General features: G+C 35.1%; 1 protein-coding gene across 1 annotated transcript; it reads right to left on the bottom strand.

Moving 5' to 3' along the window:
* Window positions 1-5,845: 5,845 nt before the first annotated feature.
* On the bottom strand, window positions 5,846-23,295 carry LOC118857654 (protein LEG1 homolog). The gene is made up of 6 exons (XM_036768251.1): window positions 22,983-23,295; window positions 20,991-21,074; window positions 12,425-12,609; window positions 10,819-10,955; window positions 7,802-8,040; window positions 5,846-5,967 (listed from the first exon to the last, which is right to left on the bottom strand). The coding sequence occupies exons 1-6, from the start codon at window positions 23,293-23,295 to the stop codon at window positions 5,846-5,848; spliced, it is 1,080 nt and encodes a 359-aa protein (XP_036624146.1).
* Between the last annotated feature and the right edge of the window lie 388 nt (window positions 23,296-23,683).

The following is a 23,683-nucleotide window of genomic DNA, read 5'->3' as shown; positions in this document are numbered from 1 at the left end:
TTAATGTCATAGCAACATCATCAGGAATTAATATGACTATAATTATTTGTCTACCATTATTTCTTAAGAAGGTTTTATAATACCCGTATGTATTTCCCCAGAATATACCATCTCAGTCTTGGTCTGCGTCTCAATCTCTCCTGCATGTCTTTCTGATTCTAGGTATGTATCTCTCTATCTCTTGGTCTCTCATGGCTGTCTATTACCTTTTTTGTATCCCCAGGGCTTAGCATGGTGACTGGCACATAGTAGGTTTTTCATTAAAGCTTTTTGGATAACTGATAATTTAACCTGTGTATAACTTGTTTCTGCATAGTTGTTTTCATTTTGTCTCCCCCATAAGATGTGAACTCCTTGAGGACAAGAACTATGTTTTTCCTCCCTTAGTACTTAGCATAGCATCTGGCACATAGTAGGCATTTAGCAAATGTTTGGTTAACTGGAGAAAAAGCTGTTATAGTTGTATTTGTAAAATTCTTGTGAGTCTTTGAAGGTCAATACATTTTAATGTATTTTATAACTATTTTAAGTGGAAATTTCTCTTTCTTTTGTTGCAATCTTTTTGTAAATGCTAAATAGAAAGGAGAATAAATACCTTAGAAAAATAGTAACTCTTGCTCAAACAGTGGGCTCCTTGAAAATTAGAATAGGCCAAAGAGGAATTCATGATTGTATGAGATAGAAAAGAAATATTAGAACAAAATTTTTAATTGAAAAGAAGAAAATGCAAAATATTTAAATCCAAATAATTTACTTAAAGAAAAATTAACAGGGAAACGAGTATAGTGATAAGAGAAAGGAACAATAATACTAGGGAAGGAGTGAACTCAAGCAGAAAAAATAATTAAGATCCTGAGAAGAAGACTAAAATTAATAAAAAAATAGAATGAAAAACTGGAATCTAAAAGGATGCCTATCAATTTGAGAATGACTCAAAAAATGGGGGCATAATAATATAATAGTACATTGATGCACAGTACAAAATTACAAAAGAGCTGATTTCAGGAAATCTAAGAAATATGAACTGATATATAGTGAAGTAAGCAGAGCCTGAAGAGTAAGATATACAATGGCCAAAACAGTGTGAAGAAAAACTCTAAAAAAAATAAGAACTTTAATAAAAGCAAAGACCAACCATGTCCCCAAAAGAACTATGACGAACCCACCTCCTTACAGAGAGATAGGAGATAGAGTTAGGGTCCTAAAAGAGACATACGGTTTTGACATACATTGTCAGGGTATGGATTTGTTTTTCTTGACTCTACTTACTTATGAAAAGGTGTTTTTTCTAATCAGAAAAGTAATTAAAGACTATATTGAAACAGTTAATGACTAAAATTTAATGATGAAAAGATTATTTCATTTGTATATCTGGTGGAATATCTTCCCTGGGAGAAGAAGTTTAGCCTTAATGAGAAATTGACATGCTTCCATTCCAGTCTCAGACAGCAAAGTTTTGTCCCAAAACTAAAAGAAGGTACATCCTGTCAATATTTATAAAAATTGGTCATCTGAACTTTGATTTTGAGAATGATGTGCACAAAAACATGTATTTTCCATACAAGATAGTCTTAATAGTCTTTGTGACTTTGGCTAAGTCAGTTCCCTCCTCTGTTTTCTGTTTTCCCATCTCTAAAATAAGAGGTTTGTATTAGATAAGCTTCATGACCCCTTCTAATTTTAAATCAAGGAACAGTATGATCTTTGAAAATTTTCAGAGAAATCAGGTTAATTCATAATTAATGATTAGGTAACCATCTCTGGATAATGTTTATTTTTAAAAAAACAATTTTCTTATTTATTTTAAATTTCCAAACACTTAGCATTTTCCTCCTATCACTCACTGGAAAGGAGAGAAAGAAATACAGAATCATGGAATCATGTACGCATAGTCAAGGATAACAAATTCCCACTTTGGCTACATCCAAAAATGTGTTTCTCATTCTTTTACAATACCTAGGAAAATGTTTGTTGAACAACTTACTTAAATAAACTAAATGTCTACATCATTATGCTACTGATGCTTGACAAGTATTTTAATAGCATCATGTTAGCAATATTGCTCCTGGTCAACTGCTCCTAGCACCCATAAGGATCACTTTGTAGCAGAGGTGAAATGTAAGTGGCCAATGGGTGAAAGTCAAGAGACAGAAGCAGATGCCAGATTGCTGCTTATTACCTCCATAAATCTGTGTTAGGATAGAGAATGCCAGTGGCAGCTGAGTCTAGGACAAGGTATAAGTTCAGGCTCAGATCCAGTTTCTATAGGCCAAAGGACAAATCTGTAAAGACATATTGAAGACTGGAGAATGTCTTGCATCATGATCTGGTCACATGTGTTAATAAAGTAGAGGGATATGGAAAGTAATATTCTTGAAAGCAAGGGTTGTCTCATTTCTGTGTGTATATACATATACATACATGTGTATGTATATGTATATATTTATATATGTGCATATGTATGTATGTATGTATGTATGTATCACCAGCTCGTAGAACAGTGCCTGGCATGTTGTAGGCATTTAATAAATGCTTGTTGATTGAGGCCCTGAGAACGAATGAACTTTTTTTCCAAAGTTACGCAAGGAGCAAGTAACAGAGTCAAGATTCAAATCCAGGCTTTCAGACTCCAAAGCTAGTGATGTATTAATCAGTGCCAACATCCATGACTTCAATCCATGATGTAATAGGTAGAGGATGGTTGTAAAAGATTGAATCTAGCAACACATACCTAGCTTTAGGTCTTTAGAAAGGACTGTTTACTAAAACATGTACTAGGGTTGCCTGGATCCTACTCCGCATGGGTTAAGTTACGTCAATTAAAAGCTGGTGCCAAGTTTTTTCTATCCAACCTTGCTTAGACACAAGGCAAATAATGTAATCTGTCTCAGTTTTTCATATCATTCAAAACCTGATGGAATCACAAGACCCGAAGTTGGAAAACCTAACTCTATTCTGCTGTATTTCAGAATTTAAATATACTCCTTCCCCTTTTAAGAAAAACTTAGAAAATGCTTTGTTAGGTAAAGGGGAAATACCATTCTGCTTGTCTAAGGTTGCTCATGATCTGATGTTGATCACATAAACTCTTTAATAGTCTTACCATGTCTTGTTATATTTATGAATCTGTAGAATTTGTCTTTTCTTTTTCCTTCCTCCTACAATAAATAGACTATGGTAAATATTTTCATATTTTCTGAAACATGTGAAGACAGTTGGTAGGAGGGGACAGAAAGGAGAGGCAAGGCCTGAAATTAAGAAAGTTGACATAGGTCTCTGAGCCAAGTTGGCTCAGAAACTTAGAGAGGCTAAAATTCAGTTCCTCTACTGGAGGTTCAATCAGTGATCAAGATGTTTACAAAGTAATGAAAGGTAAACAGTCTTATCAAGATAGGCAGAAGGTTCTTTTGAAAGTACCTCATGCCCTAGGAAGCTGAGGACAAAGGCCCAAGGCTGGATACTTTATAATATTTCTCTTGCCTTTGTACTTGTTGATCAATGTGACCATGGGGACTTGATATGAGAGATAACTAGTACAGTGGGGAAAAGTACAAGTCTTATGATTAGAGGGAGCCATGGGGAACTTCCCATGAAGCTTCTGCAGCTCTGGACAGTCTCATTGCATACTAGTTCCCACTTCCACAGCTTTGAGGCCTAAGACCCACAGATTTAAATAAGAAAGTGAAGATTCTGAGCTGTCAGAAGCTTTGAGGCATCTGAATTCTTAAAACTCCTTAACAGAAATGACGCAGATAGTTTCCTAGGTTTGTTTCTGCTACCCTGAGAAAAAGGTATGCATACTTACTAGTATAGTGTAAGGGAAAGAATGCTGGATTTCAAGCCAGATGACTTGGACTCAAATATCAGTTCTCTTATTTCCTACCTATGTGACCTTGATCAATTCACTTCATTAGTCTGAAGTTCAGTTTTATTATTTGTCAAATGAGTGGGTTGAACTAAAGAAACCCTAAGATCCTTGTAGATTTTTAGTATGATTTTGCTAGGTTAACCAATACAGATCTAATCCCTTTCCCTAAATTTATGCTGTTGACATGGCTTGGCTCTAAATGGTTTTTAGTGACTATTTCCCCCAACACTTTTGGGTTCACATACGTGGCAGATATTGAAATGATCTATTTTATCTTTTGTGATCATCTCCAGGCCTTATTCGGTGATCTCCCACCAGCCAAAGTTGTGACAGGTAGCTGCTCTGGTTCTCCTCAATTATTATTTATATGGTGAGATCTTTAATATACATTTTATAGTGTTGCCTTTAATGTACATTTTGAGTTTATTGTGTCATAGGGTTGATCAGATTTGACCTAAGCTTAATTTCTTCCTAACCAAATGTCAGTTTTCCAGCATTCTTGTCAAATAAGCAGTTCTTCCTTATGTTCTGGGATTCAATAAACACTGGGTTTATGAGTTTCTGATTCTTTCTTATCTATTTGGAACTACTGACCTACTTTCCTATTTTTTTTAACTATTACCAAATATTTTGTTGAGTACTACTTTACTACATGATTTTAGATCTTAGAGTTCTATTCTTTCTTCATTCCTACTTTTTTCATTATTTTCATTGAGTCAAAACTTTTGTTCCTCCAAATTAATTGTTATTATTGTCTCTAATTCTGTAAAGTAGCAGTCCTTTAGAAGCTTCATTGGTATGATATTAAATTTCCACATTTATTGATCATTATCATTTTAATCATATTGTTATACTCTTCTCATGAACAATGAACATTCCTCCAATTATTCATTTTCCTTGTTTGTAAAGAGTATTTAGTAGTTCTGTTTATATGGTTCCTATGTGTCCTTGGGTCAATATACAAATATTTTGTTCACTTTTGAAGATATTTTGAATGGAATTTTTCTATTTCACTCTTTTTTTTATTACTGTATAGACATTCTTATTATTTTGTGGATTTATTTTATCTGTTACTTCACTAAAGTAATTGATCCTTTTTTTTCAGGGGGGAAGCCAGGGCAATTGGGGTTAAGTGACTTTCCCAAAGTCACAGAGCTAGTAAGTGTGTGAAGTATCTGAGGCCAAATTTGAACTCAGGTCCTCCTGACTTCAGGGCCGGTGCTCTACTCACTGTGCCACCCAGCTGCCCCTAATTAATCCTTTTTTTATTATTAATTTCTTAATTCATTTCTTAATATTTCCAAATAAACTATGTTGTGATCTTCAAATGGAGTAATTTTGTTGCATTTTGGCAAATGTTTATACCTTTAACTTCTTGTCTTATTGGTGCAGCTAACATTTCTAGGACTATATTAAATAATAGTGGAGAGCGTCTAAATACTTGTATTACCCCTCTTATTTTTGGAAAGCTTCTAGTGTTTCTCCATGACAAATGATGCTTTTGTTAGGTTTGAGGAATATACTTTTAACCCTATTAGAGACTGGTATTTCATGCCTGTGATTTTAAGCCTTTTTAATTTTGTAAGAGTTCTCAATTTTGTCAAATTGTCCATTTTGTCACGTGGTTTTTATTGTTATGTGATTAGTTGTGCTATTTTCCTAATGATGAACCATCCTGCATCCCTGGAAAAACACTAAATTGGTGATAATGAATTTTTTTATCTGCCTCTCCATCTATTTTTAACCCGTGCATTAGAATATTTAGAAAAATAACCCCAAAATGAAGAAAAAAAAATCAAAGTATAGCCAAACTGCAGGAAGATGTGCTGCTTTATTTAGTTTGATAATCACACATATTTACTGAGTCTACTATACTAGATCAACAGATGTACCTTTAATAATGTTTCTTCTGGTTAAGGAGGTAAAGACAATTGAAATAGTTGTTCACTAAAATTCAATGATGAATAGGAGATCATATTAGTTTATATCTACAGGGATAAATTCTGGGAAATCAAACATAATCTTAATGAGAACTGGGGCATCTTTTCTTGCAGTCTCAGACATCATGGCCATCTTCCAAATATACAAAAATGCACCTCCTGTCAAAGAACAAGAAATATGTTAATTTCTAAAAATGGAGAAATAGGAACTTTCATATAAAGACTGACTCTAACAAAAACCTGCCAGTGCAGTAAAAGAGAAACAGTTGTGAACTCGGAGGACCTAGAACTGAATTTCAGTCCTGCTACCTTTGTGACCTTGCATAAATAATTTCCATTCCCTAGACCTCAGTTTTCATGTAAAATGAAGGATTTAGACAAGATAAACTTTAAGACCCCTTCAAATTCTAAATTTAAGATCAATAAGATCTTTGAAAAAACTATGGGGAAAACATAGTAATTTAATTCAACATTAGTGGCCAATTGGCCAGCTCTGAATGAAGTTTGCTTTTAAATACTTTTTTCTTTAACAGTCCTCAAGCTGGGAAAGGAAGAAAGAAAGGAAAGGAAAGAAAGAAAGAAAGAGAGAGGGGGGGGGGAGGGAAGGAGGGAGAGAGGAAGGAAGGAAGGAAGGAAGGAAGGAGGGAGAAAGAAAGAAAGGAAAGAAGGAAAGAATCTCTTATCTCATGTGCATAATCAAGGAAAACCAACTCACACCCAGGCAACATCCAAAAATGGCCCTCATTCTGTATATTTGCACATTTTTTGCAATGCCTAAAAAGAAAGTTCACTGAATAGCTTATTTAAATAAACTAAAAGTTTACATTATGAATGCAATACCAATGCATGATCAATAGTCAAAAGTTTTACTTTAGCAAGGTTGACCCCAGTGAGGTGCTAACTAGTCCCCTTACAGCAAGGTGAAATGCTGTATGTGGCCACTAGGTGGAAGACAAGAGCGAGAAACAGAAGCCAAGGCTGGGCTTGTGATCCTCACAAGCCCCAGGATGTGACATGCCAGTGGCACCTGAATCTGAGACAAGGAAAGAGGTCAGGCTAAGATTAAGTTCCTAAAGGTCAGCACATGTGCTTTATCTGAAGCTATATTGAAGGCTGGAGAATATTGATTACATCATGGTGAGGTCACATGGATTTATAATTTTGTGGAGTCATAGCAAAGGATCTCTGAGGACAGGGACTAGGCTTATGCATGTATTTGTCACCCAACTCTTATCCCCACGGTCCAGCCACATTCGTGTGCTTGCTATTCCTCACACCATTTGTTCCACCCCTTTCTTTCAGGCCTTTGTACTGGCTGTACCCTGTGTTTGAGATTGCTTTGCCACTAAAAATTCCAGATTTTCGTCAAGATTCAGCTCAAGCACCACTTTCTACAGAAGATCTTTTCTGCCTGCCTCCTTTCTACCTCTCCCACTCCCAAGTTGCTAGATTTCCCCTGTTTACCTTCCATCTAGTCTGTGTGTATTTTGTGTTTACTTGTGTAATATATATGCTATTTACACTATTCAAATATAAAGTCCTTAAGGGCCAGCACTGGTTTTTTAAAAGCCATTTTTGCTCTTTTTTGCATCCTCAATACTTAGTACAGTACCTGATATAGGATTAAGAATGATTAAGAAACACTTCAACAACTAATTGGTATGAATGGTCATGAATTTTAGAGGCCAAAAACCTAGAATTTGAATCCCATTGGTCTACTTAACTCCCTGTGTGACCTTGGGCCAGACGCTTGACCTGTTTGGGTGTCAATTTTTTCACTGTAAAATGAGGGAGTTGTACCAGATGATGTCTTAAGATCCTTCCTATTAGTAGCCCTTTGGTCATATCATATTAAATGATATTGCTAACCTTTTCAAAGAACAAAGGGTTCCAAATGCGCAATTAACCTTATTTATCCAGTTATGCTCAATATTATCATTTTCTCATTTTGTTTATCCAGCTTAGGTGATTTTCATATGTTTAAGGTTTATACCTGAAATACTATTTATTCCAGAAATTATTTTTACTGCAGTCAATAACACTTTTTCATATTTATCAAAGTCCAAGCCAGGAATGAGCCAGTCTCCAGTGGTGAGTCGTCTGTGAGGGAATCCCAGCAAGATGTCTGATGCATTCTTAAAATCAGAGGGGTAATTTGCTGCTTCGAGGAACTCAACAGTGGTTAGAAAGGTTTCAGTAAAATATTTTTCACCTGCAGAAAAATATTGGCTTCTAAAAAGAAAGACTTGGAATTAGTAAGTTCACAGGACTTAGACAAAACTTTCCCTATCCCTTCCCAACCTTCCTGGAAATGTAATTTTGCGGGAAGTATTTTATGTGCAAAGCCTCATAAGGTTCAAATTCTGTTTGAGGCTTACCACCTCTGTTATCTTAGGTAGGTCTATTATTGTCCTCAGTGTCCTCATCTACAACGGCTAGGTGGCACAGTAGAATGAGTGCCAGGCCTAGAGGCAGAAAGACTTCTCTTCCTGAATTCAAATCTGGCCTTAGACAACCCTGTTTGTCTCGGTTTCCTCATCTGTAAAACAAGCTGGAGAAAATAATGGCAAACTACCCCAGTATCTTTTAGATGCCAAGAAAACCCCCAATGGGGTCATGAAGAGTTGAACACAACAGAAAACAACTGAACAATAATTACAATATCCTCATCTATAAAGTAAAGAGCTTGACTTTTGAACTCCCTCCCAGTTCTGGATTTATGATACTATGAGCCCAAGAACCCATGCTTAGAGTCTAACATGTAGAACACATCAGACAGTAATAATCACAATTTTAGAGTGGCGTAGGTTGAAATCTCTCAGTCTCCTAGACAGATCCCTACATCATTTCTTCAGTAACTTCAGAGTCAGTTTCAGCTTCATTCTGGACCACTTCTTCTGATTCACCTGCTCCCTTCGAATCTTTGAATATTTTCATCTTTATTTATCTTTCTCTCTCCTCTAATACGTTTCCTTTGGCTAGCTTCTGCAAGTTCCTTTTTGTAATAGGACATAATGAAACAGCACTAAGCTCTTTATAGGATTCAACAAAGTGAGACAAAGTCATTGGGACTATCAAAGTAGGCTTTGCTCACATAAGCTCTTAAATATCTTGCCCTGAAAATTATTTCAATTGTTGCTTCACCGCTGGCTGTATTCTTAGCCTACTTTTAATTGATGGGGATGAATAAATAGAGAAAAGGATGGCTTGGAGCAAGCCCAGTGGTCACAGTTCACCTCCAGTTTTCTAAGTCAATTTTTAAAACCTGTCTTCACTCACTGCCCAAAACTGGTATGTGTGCCTAGATGAGTGAACTCTGAGAGCATGCTCCATGGACTTTTACCTAATTTGCATCCTGTAGATTATAAACCATAAATTGCTTCTTTAAGCATATACCTTCACAGTCAGTGCTATAGTGGCCATGCCATACACCAATGCATGAAGAATGAAATCTTAGGAAAATGGGGAAATTGGTTTTCTTTTAAACATTGAAACAGCAGATTTCACTGTCTCTCCTGATTGAAAAGATTTTCTGATTATTATTTCCCTTTCTATGCAATAAGATCACTTTTTGTCTCAAGGAATATGGTACACAATAACATGTAATTCACTAATTATAATATTTTTTCAACCACATCACTTTTATTTTGGCTCTTCAATCCAAATCTCCTACCAAAATTTATCACTAGAATTCCCTAAGTAGATCTAGTAATGATGCTGGGAAGGCGTGGTCTCAGTTAAGGAAATGAGGAAGAGTCCATTCCTCAATGATTCAACAGCTCTATATAAACAGGAAAGGAAAAAGTAAAAGAAAATCAATTGAATTGCAGTGAGAGGGAGCTTGGGTAGCCACAAAGAAGAGCTTCTTGGTTATAAAGGTGACCAAATATTAGCAAAAGATAATGTGGAATTCATATCCCTGGCAAGGTTACAGAAAACAACACAACTCTTTGTCTCAGGGAGTTTATTCATTTACTGACATAGAGCAAGAGGCTGTGTCAGATACTTCCAAGTCCTTTTGAGCCTTATGGTGCTCCCTATCTATGCTAAGAGATGCAGAGAAAAATATAAACAGAAAGAAAGGGGATGGAGACAAAAGTGAGAAGAGATCCAGGCAGGAAACCAATTTGGAAGGCTCTAGAGGGTTAATTGTTTAATTTTGAGCATAAGCACTGACACTTCAGAAATGAGCAAATGCTGAAAATCAGGGTTCAGCTTATTGTTTTGTTGATTGTCTATACTTAGTAGAAGGGGAAAATGTTAGTAATTCAGATTAAACTTTAAAGTATATCTTGCCTGAGCTCTACTTGTTAAAACATTTCTTAGAACAGCATTAGATGTGGGCAAATTAGGACAATTGTTTGTAAGCTAAACAGAGAGATTTATTAAAAACCATTACTTTTTTAAGTTCATAAATTACACACATGGGACAAAATGTCTGAGAAGGGAAATGAAGTTAAAACATTGAAGTTAGAGCAAAAGCTCCTTAGCTAGGGAAGCTGATAGCAGGAGTTGGTAGATAATATGCTTGAGGGACATTCTTTTTTTTGTGAGAGAGCATTGTTTTCAGAGTCACAAAGACTTAGATTCTAGTAATTACTCTAGCATTTAACAATCCTATAACCTTGCACAGGACACTTCACTCACCTCTCTGGATCTTACTTCCTCATCAGCAAAAGGATGATAATCTTATTTGTACCCCCTACTTCCCAGGGTCATTCATCAGAAAACACTTTGTGTATATCTTTGTATACCTATGTGTAGGTAAGTCCATAATTATCATTCTTCAGAAAAATGAATTTCTTTCCTAACAATTACACTGACATGAAATGTGGTCCTGGAGTTTTTAAAATATCCACTTTTCATAAATCATTTGTTAATCATTGATCAGAGATTTTTTACTAATTGTGAAAATCTCTGGAAACCAGTCAGTGAGCAAATGGAAAATGGGTCCTTATTTGCTGCATTGTTAAAATCACAGAAAAATAGAAAATATAGCGAATAGCTTACTTGTCGTAGAATAGTGGCTTTCCAACATCTACTCCAGTCTGATGTCCAGACCATATATAATTAATTATTGTCTCCATATCTGTGTTGTAGGTAGGGTTTTTTGCATTGTTTGATGTTTTCTCCCGGGACTGTAAATACTAAAGCATAAAGAATAACTAATTTTGAATTAAAAATCAAGATATTTCGGCCTTAAAATTTCTAATCAAGAATCAACTATTTTATTTAGATAATTGAGATTACATTATGTTTTGGAAGTATATGGGATTATTTTCTTTCCAAAAAAAGCAATTCTTCACACTGGAGGGATGAATTTGGAAGTGGTCTTTGCATAGTAGCTTACTATCTTACCTTACTAGCCTAACTTATTATCTTACTAATTAACTATCCTAATTTACTTTCTTTTTTAAATTTATTTTTTAGTTTTAATTTACAACACACAGTTCCACAAGTTTTTGAGTTCTAAATATTCTCCTTCTCCCTCTCCTCTCCCCTCCCCCCAAGACAGTACGTAATACAATATAGGTTCTACATATACCTTCACATTAAACTTATTTATACAATAGTCGAGTTATAAAGAAGAATTATAATCAATGGAATGAATCATGACAAAGAAGAAACAAAACCAAAAAAGAAGGAAAAAAACAGCAAATAGTTTGCCTCAAACTGCATGCAGAATCTGTAATTCTTTCTCTGGATGTGGATAGTTTTTTTCCATCATGAGTCTTTTGGAGCTGTCTTTGAACCTTGCATTGCTGAGAAGAGCCAAGTCTATCCAAATTAGTCATGACAGATACTGTGTGTCTGTAATCATGTATAATGTTCTCCTAGTTCTGCTTCTGTCACTCAGCATCAGATCATGTAAGTCTTCCCAGTTATTATAAAGTCCGTCTGCTCCTCATTTCTTGTAGCACAATAATAGCATTCCATTACATTCATATACCACAACTTGTTTAGCTATTCCCCAATTGATGGGCACACCCTTGATCTCCAGCTCTTTGCCACTACAAAAGAGCTGCTATAAATATTTTTGTACATATGGGTCCATTTCCCACTAGTGTGATCTCTTTGGGATACAGCCCTAGAAGTGGTATTGCTGGGTCAAAGGGTATGCACGTTTTCATAGCCCTTTGGGCATAGTTTCAAATTGCTCTCCCAAATGGCTGGATCAGCCTAACTTACTTTCATAACTTATCATCTTGATGCTCTTGGCCTTCCAGTTGATGGGATAGACATAGTTTGGTGCTATTCTCCAACTCCAGGAAAAAAATGGTATCTTCCCAAAGAATGGTACTTCAACATCTACGCACTACCCATTCATCATCATGGTACACCATCATAGAAACACACTAACTCCACAGCTTTTAGTTTCCCATGACTTTTCTCAATCAGATCTTTTAGAAGTGGTATTTCAAACTTAATAATTTTTTCCTGCAGCCAATGATTCAATGTGTTACCAGAAGCCATGGACTGATATGTATTACCCTTTAGCCCAAATTGAAACTTTTGGGCTTTCAAGGACCTACAGCGGTGGCTTTGAAGACAAAATCTTTGAATGCATTAGAAGAGATTTTAGAGGGAAAGTTTAGTATAAGAATGTTTGTAGTACCTCAAAAATCTTTAAGTCGATTGCCATCATCTGTGGGTAGGATGCATTGCATTCATCAAAGGAATAACAGAAATCAGATCTGCGTTCTTCTTGTGGTAATAACTCAATTTGATATGGCAAAGGCCCAAAGAAGTTCAATTTCAAGGCAGAAAGGAAAAACGGGATGACCACATAGTAATTAATACCTGTGAAGCAAAATAAAAAGCATGACAGTGAATTATTTGGACAAATCCCTGTACAAATGAGAAAGAAAAATCAAAATTAGGAAGACTGTGTCCACATAGCTAATTGAGGCAAATTAGTTCCTCAGTCTTTCAATCCCATGTGTTGGTTCTAGGACCATGGATAGAATGGAGATGAACCAAGCCAAGTAGGCAATATGCCCAATGTGTCTAGACTAGGTGTGGTGATTCAAAAACCAGGCAAATGGTGAAGGGTCTAGATACTTGAATGAATAGTAGGTCGGCATCAGGATATGCTTTCATTTTTTTCATATTTAATTTTTTTATTTTTTCCACTTAATAGTATTTTATTTTTAAATTACATGTAAAGATAGTTTTCCACATTCACTTTTATAAGGTTTTAAATTCCAAATTTTTTCTCCCATCCTCCCCTTCTCCCTCTCCAACATGGCAAGCAATCTGATATAGGCATATTTCTAGGAGCCAAGAAGTGAAAAGACAGGGAAAGGCAGCCAAGAAAAGTTAGAAACCTAAGCATTAAGTAGTCCTAGATTGTGCAGAGCTCTGTAGTCAAACACAGAAAGCTTATGAGACTCCTACAATAGTGAAGTTATCAAATAGTAGATAATTCAATTATAGTGCTGGTTTTGTTAGAAAGGTGAGAGATTTTAAGAGATCTTGTGGTAGTAGACATGGCAACTGATTGGAAATGAGGAAGAAAGGAGAAGGAAGAGTTAAAGATGATTGGGAGGATGGATGGTGGTGAGCTCAATAGAAATAAGGAGAGATTAGAGGGAAGGTAATTTTAGTGTAGAGGGAGAAGAAGAAAATATACAATGCAAGATGAAGCAGCATTTATTAAGCACCCACTCTGTGCTGGTCACTGTGCCAAGTGCTGACTGTTTTCATTTTGAGACATATTGAGTTTGATGTTTTACTAGGATTTGTAGGCAAATATGTCCTGTAAACAGTAGGAAGGATGAGACTAGAGGCTCGAGGATAGATTGGGATATAGATATCAATGCAGAGATTTTGGAACCATTCTCAGAGATGATAATCAAAGCCATAGGAATGGATAAGATCACCAAGGGAGACTGTATAGAAAAACAAGAGAAAAATGGCCAATGGCATAGTCTTGGGGGAAAACCATCCTTTGGTTATAGAAAGATGCAGATTAACCAGTAAGAGAGGCCAAGAAAAGCATAATTATGTAAGTAAAAGAACTAGGGACAAAGCACCATAACAGGTAAGGGAGTGAAGAATATTAAGGAGAAGATGGCAAAATATCACGTTATAGAAATAAAAAGGTCTGTGAGTAAGTTAATGGATTTGGCAATTAAGAATTAATTTATTGGTGCTCTTGGAGAGGGAAATTATGGTCCAGATACAGAGTGATTACAGATGAAACCACAGGAGAATGAGGAAAAAAATAATAAGATAAAAATTCAAGTTTCACTTTCTTTTCTATTTTTCATTATTCGTGTTTTGTTTAATTATTTCTTGATCTCTTATAATTTCACTGGCTTCACTTTGCCCAATTCTAATTTTCAAGGTGTCATTTTCCTCCTTGAGATTCTGGATCTCTTTTTCTAATTGGTTGATTTTCCTTACATAACCTTCTTGTTTTTCTTGGATTATTTTTATTTTTTTTTTTAGTTTTTCCTCCATCTCTGTCATTTGATTTTTAAAGTCTTTTTAAAGATCTTCTATAAATTCTGAAACATCTTATAAGAAAAACAACAGATTTGGAGAATAGATCACGAGGGGAAAATATAAAAATAATCAGAGTAATAGAAAGTAATGACCAAAAAAAGAATCTTGATACAATAATACAAGAAATAATTAAAGAAAATCGTCCTGAAGCATTAGAACAAGGCAGGGAAGTAGAAATAGAGAAAATCCACTGAACACCACTTAAAAGAGATCCTATGAGGAAAACTCATAGGAATAACATAGTCAAATTCTGGAACCCCCAGCTGAAGGATAAAATATTAAAAGCATCAAGATTAGAACAATTTAAATATGTTGGTGCCACAATTAGAATTACACAAGACATAGCAGCAGAAACATTAAAGGAACACAGTATATCAAAGAGCAAAAGACCTGGGACTCTAGCCGAAAATGTCATACCCTTCAAATTTCAGTATTATCTTGAATGAAAAAAATGGACATTTGACAAACCCTCAGACTTTCGAGACTTTGTTTAAAAAAAATCCTCAACTTAATAGAAGATTCGACATACAAGAACCAAGAGAAAGATAAGGTACACACCAAAGACTGACTGTAAGGGATTCATAAGAACAGACTGCTTACCTTTAGTATAACATAAAATGTAAAATGTATGTCTAACATTCTTATTAATAATTGTCAAGCTCATAAGAAAGAGGGGGATAAACCTGACTATGATATGAATTTAAAAAGTGAAACCATTTAGAAACAACTAAAAACAGTAACTATTTTATACAAAAGAGCTGCAAGAAGAAGAAAGGATACATAGGATTTAGATGGGGGAGGAGGGCTGGTAGTTCTGGTAACGCACTTTCACCGGGAATGGGTTTAAGAGGGAACAATACATATATATTTAGAAGAGTATAAAAGTCTTTGAAATTTAGAAGAAATAAAATGATAGGAGTATAGTGAGGGGGGAGAGGACAAGTGAGGGATTAGGACAAGGGAGGATTTTAGAGGGGAGGATGAGAGAATAGGTAAAGGGTGTTTAGATTAATGGGAATGGGAGAATTGGGGAGGGATCCTTGGAGGGGGGAAGGCAAGCAATAGGAGTGCAGGGTGGTTGGTGGAGGGGGAGGGGTAGGCAAGTAATAGGAAGGTACTGTAGCAGGTAGAAGTAAAGTTGAGGAAGCAGGAAGGATAGGAAACAAAAGATGTGTACAAACATAAAAAAAACATAGATCAGGAATAGATTATGTTGGGAAAGTATATGTCTATATATGCATTATATATATATATAAGTGTATGTATATATTTGTATGTATATGTATATATCAAGAAATATCTAAATTATATTGTAGCCTTCTGGGGGGTGGGGGGAGGAGAAAAAAAGAACAAAGTTAAAAAGTGCACAGCAGAGAACAAAAGAAAACACAAGGAAACAAAGAAAAGATGGACAATTCTCAACATAAGGTATATTATTTATCATACAGGATTTCTTGAAAATTTATTGTTACATATTTTGAATCCTCTCCTATGTTCTGCCTTGCACATGACATGCTGTTTTTTCTTTCTTTATATTTGTTTCAATATTTAAATTTATGATATGTTTTTGTTTCTTTTCTCTATTTTGTATTTGTGTTTTGGTAAAATAAAATAAAAAAACTGTTTAAAAATTCATGAATTAAATAGAGAACTTTAAAATCTAAAAATCTCACTCAGTGCTTTTTCCATACCAAACTCCAGACACCTACCCAAGCAAACTTGAAGGTGTTTGTCTGAGCCTAACATGAGAATAGGAACCTTTGCTATAGTGACTGCCTAAATACTCCCATCCCATTTCTAATGCAGTAAAGCACTCCATATCATCTTCCATTCTTATTCCTTTTCAAAACCCCCTAAAATCACCCTCCACTTTCTACTCCTTTACTTAAGTCTCTGATAATGAGGCAGTCATTCACCTTGTCATAATGAAGCTTTCTTCGGCAAATTGTCCCCTCAATCATTTTACTGGTCAATCTTCCATCTCTTCCTATCTATTGGTTACTTCCTTACTGCCTTCAAACCTGCCCATTTTCTCCATCCTTAGAATACTTTCACTAGTCTTAACTTCCATTAAACTCTCAGCTTATATCTTACTCTTTTTCTCAGCCAAACTCCTAGAAAAAAAAGTCTTCATTTACTGCCTACATTTTCCCTCCTCTCATTCACTTCTAAGCTCTTTGCAATCTTGCTTCTGATCTAATTACTCAACTGAAACTGCTCTCTCCATCATATCTTAGTTGCCAAATGATGACTTTCTCTTACTCCTTATCCTTCTTGAGATTTGTGCTGTATTTGACATTGTTGATAACTTCTATTGGATGATTTCTTTCTTCTTCTCTGGGTTTTCATGACACTACTGTCTTTTGGTTCTTCTGTGCACCTGACTACTTTTCAGGTTCAACATCTTGCTCCTTAACTGCAGGTATGTTTCAGAATTTTACCTGGAACTTCTGTCTATATGTATATTCTCTATTTGATCTCATCACCTCCAACAGGCTTGATTATTATCTTTCTGCATATAACTCCAACAGCAACATATCCAACCTCAGTCATTCTCCTTAGCTTCAGTTCTGAACTACCAAATGCCCTAGTAACATTTTAGACTGAATTTTCTGTAAACATCTCAAACCTACATGTCCAAAGAGACCTTTTGCCCCAAACACACTCTGTCACCAAATGTTCCTATTTTGTTCAAGAGAACTACAATTCTTCTCATCTTCCAGGTTCATTACTTTGGCATTATACTGTCCTTCACCCACATATCCAAGAACCTTCCAAATCTTGTTGTTCTTTCCTCCACATCTTTCACAACTGGTCTTTTCAATACTCACACAGTTGCCACAATAATTCAGGTCCTTACTACCTATCACCTAGAATATTACAAAGTCCTGCTCATTGATCTCCCTCCTCAAGAATTTCTCTATTCTAATCCATTCTTCACAAAGCTAGCAATGTGACTGGCCTTAATTACAGAGTATATTAAGGATATTTCTTCCACTACTATTATTTAACATAATCCTAGAAATTATAGTGATCACAGTAAGAGAAGAGAAATAAATAAAGTAAAGGTAATAGGCATTGGGGGAGGGGGAGGAGAGAGAGAGAGAGAGAGACAGAGAGAGAGAGACAGAGAGAGAGAGACAGAGAGAGGCAGAGACAGAGACAGAGACCCAGAGAGACCCAGAGACAGAGACAGAGACACAGAGACAGACAGACAGACACATACACACACACACACACGGATAGGAAATTCTAGAGCAGAATCAAAGAAATTATTTGAGAAAATGAATAACTTGAGGAAAGCAAGAAGATACAAAATAAAACAAGAAAACAACCACATTGCAACTTTTGAAGAGTAATAACAAAATCCAAAAGGAAAACATTTAAAAATAATGACAGAATACATGAAATAGCTTTGTGTCAAATCTACCAAGGCAAATTCAAGATTTATGTAGATACAACTATAAAAAAACTCTTGAAAGAAATAATCAACTAAATAACCAGAAGATTGTTCAATACTCATTACTGAGATGTGGCAGTATGACAACATAATGCTACTTAAATTAATTTAAACATTTAGTGCTATGCCATTCAAACTATGAAAAACAAACTTTTTTAAGAAGCATTCATTTGGGGGAAAATGGGTTTAGAATATCAAGGTAAGTAATGAAAAAAAGTAGAAATGAAGAGGGAATAACACTTGCAGAGCTCAAATAGTGATATAAAGTAATCATCAAAACCATTTAGTGTTGGCTAAAAAATTAAAAAGTTGATCAATGGAACTGGCTGCATATGGTACAACCAGTAAGTATGGAGCTAAAAATACAGTGTTCAATAACCTTGAGACCAGAAATTGCTTTGGGAAAGCTCCTTATTTGTTAAGAACTGCCGAGAAAACCATAAAGCAAGATTATAGAAATTAGATTTATATCATATGAAAATCTTACAATACATTATACAATGAACTAAAATAGATGCAAGACCTGATTATTAAAAGTTATAACATATAAAAATATAATGAAATAAAGAGGGGTCTTTTAAAGCTATAGCAAAGGAGTGAAAACTCTTCTCCAGAAAAGGATAAAGGTTGTCACAGAAGATAAGATAGGTAATGTCAGTTGCCTGGAATAGAAAAGCTTTTATATGAACAAAATCAATGTAACTAGAATAAGAAGGGAAGCTGTTGATCAGTGAGGGAAAACTTTTGTATTAAATATCTCTGATGAGGGACTGAGACTCAAGATACACAGAAAATTTAAACAACTATTGAATACCAAAATCCAAAATAATAATAGAAACTTAACAACTATATGAAAATTGCTCCATCAATGTTAACAAGAGAAATATATTTTAAAACAAATGTGGTTTCACATCATATCCATGAAATAGTCAAAAATGACAAAAATATTAGAATACTCAAAGTTGGACGTTGTAGGGAAAAAAGACATACTGCAATAGTGCTAGTAGAATTGTGAATTGCTCCAACCATTCTGAAAAACAATTTGTAAATAAAGGATCAAAGTAAATAAATTGTACATATTCTTTGACTGAGTGATCTCACTGTTAGGCATTATCCACAGGAAGTTAAAAAAAAAGGAAGGTTCCATATGCACTAAAACATATTTATAGCAATGCTCTTTTTTTTAGCAGCAAAGGACTGGAGGCTAAGAAGAACCTCATGAATTGGGAAACTGATGAAAGTATTAGGAGGCAACTAGGTAATACAATAACTATGGTGCTGGACTTGGAGCCAGCAAGACCTGAGTTCAAATCCTGCTTCAGCCACTTCCTAGCTGTGTGACCCTAGGCATGTCATTTAACCTCTGATTATCTCAGTTTTCTCAGCTGTATCATGAGGTTAATAACAGCACCTGCCTCTCAGGGTTGTTTTGAGGCTAAAATGAGATAATATTTTTAATAAAGCACTATATTAATTATAGCTATTAGTTATTGCTTATAATGGAACATTACCATGTTGTAAGAAATGATGAATTTAAAAATGCAAAGAAATGTGGATCATAAATTATAGCTTTTAGAATTGAGAGAGACTTTAGAAGCTGTCCAGTCTGACTCTTTATTATCTTATGTACAAACTGAGGCCCAGAGGATTTAGATACTTTGTCCAAAGTCATGTAAGAAATAAATTGAGACATGATTTGAACTAATGTTCAAATCCAGGACTCTTTCCACTGTACTACACTGTCTATGGGAAAATATACGAAAACTGTAGAAAAGGAAAGTATGCAGAACTGGGAAAACAATATACACAATGACTCAGGCAATGCAAATTGGAAAAACAAAAACAAAAACAAAAAAATAAAAACTGAATACTGAATAATTATAATGGCCAAAATTAGTCCCCCGAAGAGATATGAGAACATACTTCCCTCCTTTCTTTGCAGAGGTGAGGAACTATGTGTATGAAAAATAGAATATGATGATGAATTAAATTGTTGCATTAGTTAATTTTGATGAACTATTTTATCTCTATTTAAAAAAATCTTTATTGTAATGGATGTCTCTCAAAGAGTGTGAGAGAAATGTTTGGGGAAATGAAGGTGAAACAAAAACAAAATATATATTTTTTAAATAAAAGAATTAAGAACTAGTGGTTGTTGATATCCTAACTATGGAATTTGGAGACAGTGGCCCTAGCTACAAATCCTTGTTTTCTTATTTGCTATCTCTTGACCTTAGGCCAATCATTTAATTTCTTTGAGTCTCAAATTCCTCATTTGTAAAATGAGAGAACTGTACTGTATGACTTCTAAATCTTATTCCAGTTTTTGTTCTTACGATTCTAAAAGATACCTTAATTTTTACTACTATTATTGATCTTAATATAGGTCATTTTGTTCAGTAAATATATCCAGAACTATCACAACTGGCTACTTATATAGGGAAAATTCACTGGGTAATTACCCAGCATTATTGGGATTCAAAGTTAAGTCTCTCCAGTTTCTTATATATTTATTTCACAAAGGAAAATTTGTAGTTATGCAACCCATCCTTTCCTTTTGACAGTTGATTTGTCCTTTGGTATGACTGGATAGATTTATTCAATCAATAAATCAACAAACATTAATTAAGTATTGTTTAACTATGTGCCAGGAAATATGCTAAGTGCTAAATCTAGGTGTGGTCACTTGAAAAGTGGCTAATTGACCCCTATCTCTGAAAAGAGAGTTAATCAAACTGGCTTGGCTAAATGATTACATCCTAAGGTGACTTTGGCCTTCTGATGGCTGCTGAGCAGGTGGAGGTGACAGAGGGGGATTCAGCAGGACTGAGTCCTGCAGAATTCCCGACCCTTTGAAGTGCTAAGACCTTCATGTGATTGTTGAAGCTGGAGGTGACAGAAAGAGAATTAGCAGGATTGAGTGATTTGTTTAAAGGGCAGTATTTGGAAATTGTTGAAGATATAGTTTCCCTTAATCATTTTGACTAAACATATGCATTATATACACACACACACACACACACAATGTTTATCAACATATATTTGCAATAAGGGGTCATTTGTTTTTCCCACATAAACTCTCCAATCCTCTGAAAATAAAAAGCTACAATAAGACTTGAAATTTCATAGGGACAGACAGTCCATTGTGGACGTCACTTCACAGGAACAGGACAGTTCAGGAGCAGAGATCATGTCATTGTAAAATACTCACCACCCCATCCAGTTTTGGTTAAGACGAAGTTCTCTTTTTCTGGAATTTTATTAACTAAATCATTTGAAGGATCGTCACATCTTCCTACAACGGATAAAGAGATGGAAAATGATTAAGATTTCAAATGCTTAGGAAGTTGGCAACAGAAATTGGCTACTGTTAGAAAACTAATGTGGAATGAAACAGAGATTTACAGTCCAGTTGGTAATGAGATTATCTTTTTTTAAGTTTCCTTTCCTATCATACATTTTTACAGAAGCAGGGATCTTAAGATTCCTTAATCTAACCCTTAGTTTGGAAGACTAAGGAAATTGAGGAGATCTAGAAGTGGCTAGTGATTTTCTCAAAATCACAAAGCAAGGAATAGTAAGGTGAGGAGAGAATTCAGAACTGGCTCCAGTCTCTCCTCTCTCCAAACCATCCTCTGTACAACACCCAAATTGATGTTTCCTAAAGTATGTCTGACTATATCACTCATCTGTATAAGAACATTCAATGATTCCTAGGATAAAAAAAAGCCAAACAAAAAGTATTTGGCATTTAATACCCATAACAGTCTGCTTCCAAATTGTCTTTCAAGGCTAATTTCATGTGATTCCCCATTATTCACTCTAATGTTCTAACCAAATTGACCCACTTGCTGCTTTTCACATACTAAATTCCATATCCTACCTCTGCAACTTTGAAAAGGATGTTCCCCATCTCCGGAATAGACTCCCTCCTCACTTACACCTTTTACAATATCTACCTTCTTTAATGACTCAGCTCATTTATCATCTCCTCTGGGAAGCCATTTCTGATCATTTGAGTCATTAATATTGCTCTTCCTTTAAGTTATCATATACACACCTATCTTATTTTAAAAGTAGAGCATAAGTTTCTTGAGGGCAGGGATTATTTCATCTTTGTCTTTGTATCCCCAGGAGCTAGCATGGTGGTCTGCACATAAATGGCACTTAATAGAAATCGATGGGATTTTTAAAAATTGTAAATGAAAAAGAAAATTAATCATTCTCTTCTCTTTTGTATACCCTATATTGAGTAGCAAATATCTCTTTGAATAAATGATTTTGTGGTAAATCAGCAGCCACTCATAGATAAAAGGAAAAGAGAAAGTCTAGGGACAAAACTCAAGCATTTAGATGAGATTGTATCATCCTAAAATGTTCACCAGTCCATCTATTTCTGATTAAAGCTGAAGTGTCAGTGGGTAATTTTTAACTTCTAGTAATTACCTGCTATCCCATCACATAGATGCAATATATGAAGTACTCAAAAAAGAAGTTCTTGAATATTAACTCATTTGCTGAACCTACTATGTTTTAGACACTGGAGAATTGATTTAACTAAAAAATGAGATGGCAACCAAATTTTTTCAACTTTGATTTGGTTTTGCCAGACAAATGCTTATTAGCTCATGACCACCTGTGCAGAGGAATGTACTCTTTCTAGTTTTGTACACACATGTACACATACCTACACATACACACACACACACACACACACACAGAGCTGTTTGTAAAGAAGGAATAGCTAGCTTAAAAGAATGATTAATATGCTGGAAAATTAGGAGCATTAGGAAACACAAAAATTAGGAACATCTGATTGTAGCATAGAGACATAAAATCTTGGCTTCCATACACACACACACACACACACACACACACACACACACACACACACATTGGACTGAATTGCCACTGAGATCCTTTTCAATTCTCAAACATCTGTGATTTTATCCTCATTATTCTTGTTGTTATAATTTTTTAGAAATTCCATGTTATATTTGTTTTTCCATAAAAAAAAATACTAGTTTGTAAACAGACTCACTGCACTGTGAATGCTGGTAGACAAAATAGTCATTCTCCCAGAATAATCCTAGGGCATTCAGACCATAGCACTCAAAGAGCATTTCCTGGAATTGTGCTCTCATGACTACTATGACTTCTACAAAAGAGGGAGAACTTTTTGAAATAGTTAAAATGTTCATACCTGTTTCATAGAGTTTTCCATAAAATATAGTGAGTGCCCAGAATGCATTCCCAGTGTTTTTTATTCCAAATTGAGTGAAATATTTTGCTGAATGGTTTATTATCAATTTATACATGCTTAATCTGTCTCTATAGTCCCAAGGATCCATGATGATTTGGTCATCCTTGACCAGGAGATCTTCTATGCTTCCAGGTACCTGGTCCCAAAGGTAGGGGTAGTCATAATTCTCCACTGTGGCTGACCTGGTAGAAAAGAAACATAGAAATACTGAAAGTAAAATGATCAGAGAAGACCAGACACTTTGATTGCCCATTTTGCTTTTCTTTAATTTTTGCACAAGACCAGAGAGTTTTTATAGGACCTAGAGGAAACACTTTTGTTGATACGTATCCCTATTTGTCAGTTGGTTGATGATAAATCTGGGAACAGAGTTTCTGAACCAAGGAGGAAGTTACACAATCACAATAGGGAAAGAAGAATATTTACCTTGGCAGGCTTAGATTAAATGATCACAGGAGATTTAAAAGGAGGAGAGGCAAAGAGAAACATTTATTCAGTAGAGTCAAGCACAAAAACAAACTAGGTATGACAAAACACTACGTTTATGGAAACCCTCTTGATTTGGGGATCTTTTATAATGTCAATAATAAATTTTGGTGTGCCATATGGAGTCTGATATACAAATGGTTGCATATGCTCTG

This window comes from Trichosurus vulpecula, chromosome 7 (assembly GCF_011100635.1).
Source record: "Trichosurus vulpecula isolate mTriVul1 chromosome 7, mTriVul1.pri, whole genome shotgun sequence".
NCBI lineage: Eukaryota > Metazoa > Chordata > Mammalia > Diprotodontia > Phalangeridae > Trichosurus > Trichosurus vulpecula.
Note: the sequence above shows the minus strand (reverse complement) of the source record. Positions and strands in the feature narration are given on the sequence as shown.

What these genes read in the sequence shown, in the direction of transcription:
- LOC118857654 (XM_036768251.1), bottom strand. Translation starts at nt 23,295, where the DNA reads ATGGGCAATCAAAGTGTCTGGTCTTCTCTGATCATTTTACTTTCAGTA. An exon ending in AACCAAAACTGGATGGGGTG is followed by an intron (nt 12,610 to 20,990) that starts GTGAGTATTTTA and finishes TTTGCTTCACAG; the next exon opens with GTATTAATTACTATGTGGTC. An exon ending in TCGACTTAAAGATTTTTGAG is followed by an intron (nt 10,956 to 12,424) that starts GTACTACAAACA and finishes TTTATGCTTTAG; the next exon opens with TATTTACAGTCCCGGGAGAA.